Genomic DNA, 12,333 nt, shown 5'->3' with positions numbered 1-12,333 from the left:
ATGAAATTGCTTAAGGGACACGTAATCATAGCGCATCATTTCCTTCTAAATGGAGGCAACACTTTTGCGAGGAGAGTATGTAGAAGCCATTATTGTTGTCACATGGGGCAATTTGGATCGCAGTGAGATGCATGGAACTTGGGCAGGGCTACAGTTCAATTACCTCAGCATTGACATATATGACCCTCTGAAAGACCCCAAGTGGTAATCCCAGTCCCAGACAGGGGAAGTGGGGATCATTATCTGCTGGCGACATGGCCGCATCAGCATCTCTTTTGCTGAGACCAATTTGCCAATGCTTCCGCTGCATGAGCACCATCATACAAGAAGCAATTTACACATGGCTCAGCTCAACAGAACTCAAAGGCAAAAAAATGCCAGGCTAGTATGTGGATCAGGCGCCCCCTAAGCTGCAGGGCCGGACTGGGACAAGAGGCCCTCTAATCGGTCAGGCACACCCACTAATACACAATCCTGGCAGTACCCTCAGGCTGTATTGAGTTTGCCAAACCATGTGATCAAAACATAACGCGTTATGGGGCTAAAGGGCAGCCAGGCAACCAACTATCAATGTGCAGCTTCGCGCTTCTGCCCTATTTACCGACAATACTTGCGCTAAATCCTATGTGAAATCACGGCGATTACGTCACATTAGCAAACTCGATAAAGAAACCTTGCACATACGCCATTTTCACTTTGCACATACACCACTTTTACTTTTCACAAACACCACTTTACTTTACACATACACTGTTACACGGCACTTGCCCCACTGTTGTCTTGAACAGACACATTAAAAGCTCACACACATACTGTTTTTACCCACTGGCCAGCCTTTCAGATTACAGTATATATATGCTGATGAGTGAAATGGAAGGGAATGTTTACCGCATGGAAAATAAATCGTAATACTGTACAAGACACCTGGTTGAAAATCTATCACTTGATATCAAGGTTCTTCCTAAACAAATTATATAAACTGACAATGATGCATCAGTTGAAACTAAATACATGATGACAACATACAGTAGGTCTATTGTAATATGATCAGTGAAAGACAAATATTTTAGCATTTAGACATTGGGTACAACTGAACAAACCAGCAGGCCCTCATGGTTTATTATGATATGGATATCCTCTTTGGTCCTGGCTGGGAATCCCTGTTGCCACATCACAGATTTGCCCCACCTCTAATATACCCCAAAGAGTGACATGGATTTTTGACTCTATTACAGTGGGCTGGAACATAACTATTTCCTGAATTGAAAATAATAGCTATGCTAATGTACTTTTTGTTCTCTCCCTGATAATAAAATAAAAGTAAATTGCGAGTATGAGTGTGAGTATTATGTGTGTTATGTGTGTGTGTGTGTGTGTGTGTGTGTGTGTGTGTGTGTGTGTGAGAGAGAGAGAGAGAGAAAGAGAGAGAGAGATAAAGAGTATCAAATCAAAGATATTTCTTCTGCACTTTAAACCTGGATTTAACTGATGAATGTGCTTTTCATGAAAGATTTGATCGTGATGATGGAGGACCTAGTGAATGCCCCAGCCTCATTTTGCCAGCAGTGTTTCCCTGCTGGTGTTGGGAGGATTCATCACACATAACCCTGTCCTCTGCTGAGCAGCATCCCTCTCTGTGGCATCCTGTAAACACACCAGCATAAACACATCACTCTCAGGCAGGCCCTGCACACACACACACACACACACACGCACACGCACACGCACACGCACACACACACACACACACACACAGACCTGCAGATGGGCCTCACATCCTCCAGCCTGATTAGAGAGGAGGGAGGGTGGCTTGGCTGGAGCTGCCCTCCAAATGTTTATCAGGCCGGGCCCAGGTTCTAGAGGCCACTTCCGCTTTCCCACCGGCCGAACCCTTGATTTAGCAACAGCCCTTCGCTTCAGTGTCCTCAAACATATATGTATGTTACACACACACACACACACACACACACACACACACACACACACACACACACACACACACACACACACACTTACAGTACACTTACACCATATATGTCCCTGTCAGTCTAATTCTCCCTGATCCTCCAAGCAATTTCACCGCGTTCTCACATTACATACATATACATTCATGTTGGCCAATTAGCTAAGTGAGGTATTAACATAAACCAAGATAAATTGTACCACATTAAGAGAAAATGATGCAAACCTCCACACACACAAACACACGCACACACACACACACAAACACACACACATGCACACACACACTCTCTCTCACTCTCTCTTAATGGACAAATGCCCTTGCAGTACACAGACACAGGCTCTCACTTCCTGCTCCACTCTCTGCACTAAAGGGCCATTTGTGGACGGAGAGGGGAGGCTAATGGCCACTGGCCACAGGGGGCACCCGCAGGAGCAGGTGGAGCCAAAGAGCCCGCAGGTCCCCAAAGCCCCATCTGTTTTTTCCTGTGGAGGCCTGGTAGGGTTTGTGCGTGACTACGTGTGTGTGGGAAGGGGGGAAGCTCAAGTCTCCAGCTATTGTTTTCCTGAAGGACCCAGGGGGCTAATGGTACCGATGCGCATGGTCCATCCAGGAAGACGGGTCTCGGCCAAGAGTGTGCCCTGACCGCTGTCTCCTCACACCTGCACACACTACTGGCCCCCCTGCTGCAAGCACTACTGCCTCGCCTGCTCCACTTCCCTTCACACTTTCACATCAGCACTCCATCATTATTTACTGTCACATTCAGGGTCTAAATAGAATGTTCCTCGAGTTCAGCATGACTGCTGGAAAAAGATTCTCTCTTACTTTTTATGAAATGGTACATAAAAAGAATGGCTCTCCAGGCATGTCTAGATCAGAGAATTCAGACCAAAGCAATTGATTTATTTTCACAGAATCCCAAGCAGGGTTGTATATGTTGTATTGTATGTATTGTATGTTATGTGTGATGTTGTGGAACAATTTGCACAGTGCCCTGATATGAATATGTGAACCTAGAGGCTCATCACTGAACTATTATTCTAATCCACATCATATGTCAATTTGCAGCTGATATCTGACAGTACATCACCGAAAACCACAAATGACAAAAACATAAAATCATGCTAGTAAAACAAGTGCACAATTTAGTCAAATGAATGAGTGTTCCCTAGATATACAAAAACATCTCAGAATGACACCTTCTGGGCTCTGTACAACCCACCTGGTCGAACATCCAAATACAGGATGTTCCTCCGGGAAGGAAGGTTAATTTCAGCCTTCGGTCAGTGTTCTGCTCTTCAAATTCCCAGAGCGGTGTCCCAGAGAGGACTCTGGATTCTGAGAACAGAGGAACTGGCACTAGGAAAAGACAACCTGGAAAGACATTGTCCAAGTGTACAGTGAGAAGAGTGCATTGTATCATTAAAGGCTCTTCATAGAAATAACCCAATTCAAAGGACAGCCAGATTAACAAATCAACAAATCAATCAATACCAACAACAACAATCCAATACAAACAACAAACAATGAACAGTTTTCTCTTTATTTTGTTATTATGAGGATCACAAGTAAACAGGAAAAAGGAGCACAATATAAACAATGTCCAGGACAAACAATGTTTGTGCTTCTCACACTTACACTTGAGTGTTCAATGACAACACGGAAAGACATAGTGCAATAGGAGGACAAAGGTTCAAACTGATTCATAAGGTCAGACCAACCGGTCAGACATGAGATCCCACTGATACCTTCCTTTTCATATATCACATTAAGTTCCTCTGTCATGATTGGGGCTCATTTAATTTAGACTCCAATCACTTCTGCTCAATCAACATGAATAAGCTCTGTGATTAAAAGAAACCCAATCAGACCCCAGCAGTACAATCCAATATTTTTTAAACCCTACAATTTTTTCTCGGTGTGTGTGTTTTCTTCAGAAATCAAAGGAAAGAACTTCAAAGTCAAGGCAATTACTCTGTTATGAATAACATAATTTCCCAGGTCTGCACCTTATCTTACCACGTGTACTGTAAGCAGCTGTGACTGTGTGATGTCTCTCTCTCTCTCTCTCTCTCTCTCTCTCTCTCTCTCTCTCTCTCTCTCTCTCTCTCTCTCTCTCTTTCTGTGCATCTGTGCATCTGTATTGCCAAAACACAGGAAAACAAACCAGGCATTGTTTGAGTTGTTGATTCTTTGTGTCTTTCTGTGATGGTTTCTGCGGAGGTGTAAGTCTTGATTGGATGATTAAGAGCTAAGCCGAGTTCTTCAGTCACTCATTGATTGGAAAAGTGGACCGACTTTCTCTGTAAGAAACAAAAAGACACTACTTTATCTTACAACTCCTACACAATCTCAGACTACAATAAAGATTCTGAATAAGTAGCATTGCCATTAGCATCATCCAGTAAGACACTAGAGATGCTTATAGAAATGGTCTATGTAACATGAGTGCACATCAGATAAATGTTTAATGTTAAAGGACCTTAAATGAACAAAATGAAAATGGACATTGATGAAAACATTATAGACGTTTTTTTCTGACTTCCTACACTGAGTGCTTTTAAAGCTGTAAGTGATGTCAACATTCCTTGCTATTTCACAAGACTAATAGTGCATCTGGATGGTGCAATAAAAATACATCATGCAGCCATCCCATTGCTATTTCAGTTCATAATTTGCTCCATGTTTGAGATACTAACATGACATGGGTCAATGTGTGTGACAGTGAGTGAGCAGCAACCAGAAAGTGAAAATTGTGTATATCTTTAAAATAAATGGGGTGGTGGTAGTGTAGTGGTTAAGGAGCTGGGCTAGTGTGCAGTAGCCTGAAAGCTGTAGGTTCAGTGGATTAACAATGTTTGATAAATGAAGATGACACACATTGCCTAATGCCATTATTATGCTGTCTACTGTCTATGAAACTAGACAGCTGAAACATTCTTCAAATCTGGGGAAATATAATAATTCTCTGCATACTGTTAGATTTGAGTTGCAAGTGGTTTTCAACACAGATCACCATTGCAGTAACATTCCTAGTACTGTGTATGTGATGAAATGACCATGACTCGTGGAGACAGAACTGATCCTGAGAGTTGATCACTGGCAGTGAGGCAGAAAACAGGTGAGCCCTCATCTCTCCAGAGGCCTGCTCAACACGGTCCATAGAGCTTCCCTCATCACTGACATCTCTCTTCACACTACACACACACATCCAGCTGAACAGTCGCATGTATTAATTTAACAGACACTTTTATCCAAAGAAACTTGCATATGTCAATTACATTACAAGGACCAATTTCCCCAGAGTAAGTCAGGTCAAGGGCACAGCAGTGGAAGCCAGGAATTGAACCCACAACTTTTTTCAGGATACAGCATGCTAACCCAGCTACATAGCCACTACACTACCACTGTCCAATCATTTCCAGACAGCTTGGATTGTTGCATGTGAAAAGTGCATAGATATTCTGAAGAAACTCAACGCCTGAACTTTGTTTTATAACTACAGGTTTGCTGTAGTTATAGTTGTAGTTGTGTGTACATAACATACATCCAAAATAATGTTCTTGTTTTGAGATTGACTCTGATTTACTCAGATACATCTACTCTCCCTCTCAAGGGGGCAGATCTATGGAGACTCTGGATGAGGTCATCCCCCTCCCAGACCCCTTCTCTGGGGCTAATGAACTGCACCATGGTAAAAGTACGGTACAACCTTTCATCACACAGTTGATAGTCCTTGCATGGACCTAGTTCTATATACAGTAGTGACAATTATGACAATAACAAAGCAACCAAAGATAGTCCTAGAATACTCTCTAATATTACAAAAAAAGACAAGAGTGGCACTGTCTAAAACTGCTGCCACTCAATTCAACATTATACATTTATTTCAATGCATTCATACTTTGGCATGTGTCCAGAAAGCAAGCAGAATTGTTTCTTCATGCTGTTTTCCATACCTGGTACCTTCCATTTCCCTCAACAAATGAGTTTATAAATATATTTTCTTATTTCTGTCGATTTCGCTCACCTCTGTTGTTTTCCAGGCAGTGCAGGCTCTCGTCCCTCCATATCGCCATCTTAACACTGCGTGGGGCAGCCGTGGCGGTTCGAACCCCGACCAGTAGGCACGGCTGAAGTGCCTTTGAGCAAGGCACCTAACCCCTCACTGCTCCCCGAGTGCCGCTGTTGATGCAGGCAGCTCACTGCGTCGGGATTAGTGTGTGCTTCACCTCACTGTGTGCTGAGTGTGTTTCACTAATTCACAGATTGGGATAAATGCAGACACCAAATTTCCCTCATGAGATCAAAAGAGTATATATACTTATACTGCTTTGCACACCTGAGTCTGCTGCTCTCCTATTAATTGAACAACCGGCTGTCATGTAGTGCAACAGTGGCTGACTGTTGAGATGCCTTGTTGCTGGTGCTGCTGATTTGTATTATAGTATACTGTATTACACAGTGATAAACATATTATTTATTATATTATATTATATTATATTATATTATATTATATTATTAAACTATTACTCATTGTTTGCCACTGACAACAACGCTCTAGCTTTTCCAGTTTTCAAATGCTCTAACATATCTGCAGGTTTGATGAAAATGTCATGAGACGCTTCATTGTGTTTTGCTTTCAGCTGAGTAAGTGTAGTCACTGGGCATGCAAAGAATGTAATGTTTCAAACACTTCTTTAGAGAATGAAAGAGTTGAATTGTATGCTGTTTAGAGGTTTTATGCTTTTATTGTAACCCATTGTTATATTGACTAGCAAAGGTAATTATGTGTGGAAACAATAAAAAAAAAAACTAAACAGATTACCTTCAATGGAAAGTGGGTAAGGAGCAAAGCAAAACATAAAACATAAGAGGAAAATGCCAGCACAACATTTCAAGTTAAGATTTTACTTCTGTTTGAGATCATATGCAACACTTTTTTGCATGAATGCACTCATGGGAGATAAACAACAGGGCAGGTCTAATCCATCAAAGCCCTCTGTCGTCCCACACAGCCTTCCCTCTCTCTCCTTTAAACCTCATTTGTCCAGTTGATCCAGGCCTGCTGCTAGAAATCTATGTAATTGTCAGGCTGTGGCAGATAATGAAGAAGTACTGAGGTGTCTGAATGCATTAGGTCAGTCTTGATGGAAATGTGGTGCTCTGTTTCAAAGGCCAACATGGATGCTCCTCCAAAAATGGATTCTCTCTCTCTCTGTCTCTCTCTCTCTCTGACTCTCTCTCTTTCTCTCCACCTCTGTTCCTCTCTCTGTCCTGCTCCCACAGGGAGGTCTGCCTTGCAGCAGGAGAAAAACAAGAAATGATGTCCATTAGCCAGCCCCCAGGGATGTTGATTCTGCTCATTGAACAAATACGACTATTGCTGAGAATTCCCTCTATGGGCAATGGCAAGTGTGTGCCAAGAAACAACATTAGTCCTCAACACTCATGTCTCCCTTTTGTCATAAAAGCTGTACTGAATATTTTCTTTCATCTTCATATCAAGATGTCAGCATGTTGTGTTAATATTTAAAGAGCTTAACAAATGCTTGACAAATGTTCAAACAGCCTGCAAAATCGTCAAGTCATCTGCTATAGTGCACCCATTAGTAGTGTGCTGCATATTGTGTCCAGCAACTGACTGGGATAGTTTAAATAGACATTAACTCTGTATATAGGCCCACCAGCCCCCCTGTTGCAAGAGTTCTTCACTCTGTCTAAACATAGCAGCGGTAGTTTGTGACCCAGCCACCTTTCCCGGGGTGACTCACACACTCTTCCTTTGCTTCTGTCACCGAGCGAACTGACACACACGGTTCTCCGAGAAAGGCACAGCTTCATGGCTTCCGGAACCCAAATCGTGTTAGTGTTCCCAATGTGGACAGTGTACAAGTGAGAATCAATGTGCTGCCTTTGTGTCAAAGTTCAAGGAAAAAACAGCCATATGTGTGTGTGTGTGTGTGTGTGTGTGTTTGTATGTGTGTAATGTTGTTGTCATTCCCATCTTTCTGGTTATCCCAGGGAAAATCAGAATTGCAAATATTCAGCACCGCTCTCAAGCTGCTAGGTGATAATTAGAATGTGATAGACAGCCAATGTGAGGTGAGAGCATTAAGTGGCACGTGACTCAAGCACAAGTGAGCAGAGGGGCAATTATATAGTGACTCGTCATTTCTAATGGCAGGATCAACAATCAGAGAGAGAAAAAATTTAAATCAAAATTGTATAAAAGCTGTGTGCACAGCTTGAGCAGAAGGATTCTTGAGCCTCCCAATATCTGAATGATGTTCAGATTGGAGAGAGGGGCAGGCATGTTGAGGCAGAGTTGCCATGGAAACCCCCCTTTTATGCCACCACTCTTTCTCTTTACCCCACCCCCTGCTCCTTCATTGTCCTTTATGGAGCACAGAGTGATGAGATTCTGAATGGGAGCAGGCTCGGGGAACATCAGAGCTGTAGGATGAGCCAATTTAACCCCGGCGCCAGGTCACACATTGAGCTTGAGCACATAGCTTACTTATATCAATCGATGCCAACACTCTGGCACTAAGAACAATCTGCCCTCTGGCTACCTATGTACCCTGAAGCAAAATTTCAACACAACACAAGTAGGATTTTGGCCCAATGTTTTAAGAATTGTAACAAAATATCCTGTGATTTCTGAATGATTCTCCTTCTGAATGATTTCTGAATGATTCCTCTTCTGAATGATTATCTCCACAATTCTGTATTTGAATTGCAACCCAGTATCTTTCATATTGTGTTTGTGTCTTTGTGATGGAAAAAGACACTGGTAGGACAATACATTATTTTCAAAGCAAAATGTGTAATTTTTTTTTTTCAAATTCATGCAGCTTTCACTCACAGGGAACTGTAAAGGTTATAATAGTCTACTGACATTTAGAGGCACAACCAGTTTCACCCCAATACAATGAATATTATTGACTACTAAGTGGGGATGCTTACTGTAGCAGTGCCTCATAACATGACAAACGGTATTTGCTTATGATCCTCCACCACCACACTCTGTTACTTTGATCCTCTCAGCTGTTCTCCACAGGCCCACAGTATAGCTGTGTGTGTGCTCATGGCATTCGGTAAGATGTCCTGTTGACTATGGGATAGATAGATTATTCTTTCACAAGGGGATAAAAACCAACCATCTACTGTATGATGTGACCTGGCTAGAGTAAGGGATGAGCAGTTCTCCATGGTAACGGTGTTCAATATTGCCATGACAACATGTTTGGTGGAGTTCTAAAAAACCCAACAGGAAACAGTGAATAAGAGTGGGGGACAATGAGGGGTTGTCATCAAAAATGGCCCTCTATGTCTCTGGAAGATATAACGATAACCTCTGAACTACAAAAGGTTGAGAGGAATGATTGCGCTTCATGCACCGTGGCTCCCCAAACCCGAGTCATTGAAGTGTGCTTCCTATGCTTGTAGTGTGGCACAGCTCCTGCGTCTGAGAAAACATCTGACGTCTGAGCATCTGAAATCACTGCTGGGAGAAATGAGAGCCAGCCTGCTTTGATTACAGACATTTAGTTCAGAGGAAAGTGACATCAAAGACACATGATTGATAGGCATCATTATAACTTTGAAAGACTAGCTTTGCCACAGACAAAAGAGATGACAACATGCAATGTTGGCATGCTGGAATAAAAAAAATGGCACTGAATGCTGTTACATAGAAATTTGATTACATTTTCATACTTTTCATGATAAGGAGACAATGACTTATAATTATAATGACAAAAATCCTCATTATAATAATAATAATAATATTAATAATAATAATAATAATAATAATTGTAATCATATAATCTTATATATAGCACTTACTTACAATGATGAACTTACAAAAGGCAGCCCTAAAAGTAATACATTCTTAAAAAAACAAAGCAATTACATGTGTAAAGTAATACAATACAATATAAAGACATAGTCATACAGGTTTGAAGACAGCAAATAGAATATTACAATTATGTCAATAAATGCATTACATGTGTTTTGAAAAGAGACTAAAAGAGGACACTGACTTGGCTAACCTGATTTGTACTGGTAGATCATTCGAAAGCCTTGCAGCCCTGACACTAAATGCCCTATCCCATTGAGACTAGCTTCAGGCTTGAGAAAAAGAAAAACACTACCAGAGGATCTCAATGTACGTGCAGGTGTATAAGGCACTAAGAGGTCAGATATAGCTGGGTGAGAGACCAGAGTTTTATAAGTAATTAAAATAATCTTGAATTCTATTTGAAAACACACTGGCAGCTGATTTCTGAACAACCTGAAGTCTTAGAAAGGTAAAAAGGATATTCCAGTCATCCAAGCATAAAGAGATAAATGCATGTCAAATGGTTTCTGTGTTATTGAAAGAAGAAATATTTTGAAGGTGAAAACATGATTGTACAAGCTTTGTGATGTGCTTACAAACTTGAACTACTGTCAAACCAGACACAAACATTGTTCTGAGCTTAGCTGGAAAAAAGTGTTCGACATCTAATTTTTGATATCATTTAGGTAATCATCAAGTTAATTCAGCGTACTAGGATCTGAGGACCTAAGAAATTAAAAGTGACAATGTGTTTCTGAATAATGTGTCCAAGGGGAAGCATGTAGACAAAATAAAATTGGTCCCAAAACTGACCCCTGAGGTACACCATACTTAAAAGGATAAATGAAGATGTATAATTGTTTACAGAGACACAAAAGATAAGATGATAACCATTTTAACTCATTGAATGCCAAGCTGTTTTCGGAAGATTTGTCCTAGAGTGCCAGCAATCTAGACCATTGTTGATGATTTTTGTACAGACACAGCATATTCTGTGTTATAGCTATGAACACATACAATGGCTCGTTTAAAAGATGAGACTTTAAGCTCTCAGTGGGTGCAAACCGTGTATTTCTACACACCTCTGTTCCTGAGAAATCCCAAGCTAAACAGTGGCTAGTTTTCATCAAAATCGCTGTTTTTTTCTAGAAATGGAGATATAACGTCTTTCATGAAATATGAAGTGTTGCCTGTAAACTTTCCGGGAAGTGATCAGCGAGACCTAGCGAGACTGCCACCTAGTGATAGACCCACGAAAATGGCCTGGTTTTGAGATGACGTGCATGCGTCACTGATTCGACCCAAAGCGGCAACCGAGTTATGATAAAATAACCAGATTTCCAGATTGTGCGTTTTCATGAGTTTTCGATCGTCATACATTTCATTTCCATTCATCACAGAGTTCCCAAAATCACATATAAGGTGTGTTAGAGTGTCTAGTTTCGTAATTAAAAAAAAAAGCTAAAAACGTAATATTACGTTTTTGGCACGCATGGGAAAGAAAAACGTAATATTACGTTTTTGGCACTCAATGAGTTAAGGCCGTACCAGACACTCCCATCTAATGCCTCAGTCTGTTGCAATCAATTGTGTCATTTGTGTCTGAGTGCTCAGTGATATTTTCGGAGATGAGGTTGTAAATTCAAAAAATATTATTTTCCAGTGAAGAAAGAAGTTGTTTGGAAACATATTTGTCTAGAATTTGATACAAATTGTAACTTAAATAAAAATGTTACATAGCACAACATGCTTGTCAATGAATTAATTAAAGAAGTGCATATAGCTTATTTGTCAATGTAAACTAATCATACCAACCATAGGTTCAAAATAGAACATTGGCCTCAGGGATGATGCGTATGAGTCCAGTTGTCTGTCTCAGTGAATTAACTGAACAAAAGATTGGCAGTTATGTGTTTTTACTGATGTTTTTGTTTTTGGTCTGACAATACAACAAATGCCCTTCAACAATCATGTAAATAGCGAGGAAAAATTATAATGATCTTACATTGATCAGTAATCCTTTTCTTATGGCATGTGCGTGTGTGTTCACATGTGTGTTTCTGTGTGAGCATGCGCATGTGTGTGCGCTTGTTTCTGTTAACAAGCTTGATAATTAGTGTGACTTATCTCCTTCTCAATCTCCATGGTGATGTTTATGTGCTGCGCATGTGTGCAGCCTGGGCATGTGAGTTAACACTGAGCCACTGAGTGTCTCTACACATTCAGCCGTCGAAGTCAGACATCATTGTCACACTCAATGACACATATTCATAAAACTATATCTTCAAATGTCACTCACAAAGAGATGGAATTTCAAAGGCAAAAAAAAAAAAAACGGACAGTATTATGCAAGACTTGTTGATATAGGAAACATTTTAATTGTATATTTTAGCAGAGAAATACCTGTCTACTGTACATGATACAAGAAAATAACAGCACAGCATCAGACATACAACAGTTTACAGTTCTATTTCATTTTGTACAGTCACCACTACACAACTCATCATGAGGAACCACTGTG

General features: G+C 40.8%; 1 protein-coding gene across 1 annotated transcript in view; it reads right to left on the bottom strand.

The window, feature by feature from the left end:
- kcnc4 (potassium voltage-gated channel, Shaw-related subfamily, member 4) overlaps positions 1 to 12,333 on the bottom strand; it is a 45,606-nt gene that overhangs the window by 15,283 nt on the left and 17,990 nt on the right. The window contains exon 4 of the mRNA XM_042096759.1: positions 2,632 to 2,637. Within this exon, the coding sequence (XP_041952693.1) occupies positions 2,632 to 2,637 (6 nt within the window). The remainder of the gene's footprint in view (positions 1 to 2,631; positions 2,638 to 12,333) is intronic.

The sequence above is a fragment of the Alosa sapidissima genome, chromosome 7 (genome assembly GCF_018492685.1).
Source record: "Alosa sapidissima isolate fAloSap1 chromosome 7, fAloSap1.pri, whole genome shotgun sequence".
Classification (NCBI taxonomy): Eukaryota; Metazoa; Chordata; class Actinopteri; order Clupeiformes; family Clupeidae; genus Alosa; species Alosa sapidissima.
This window is presented reverse-complemented; position numbering and strand designations above follow the sequence as displayed.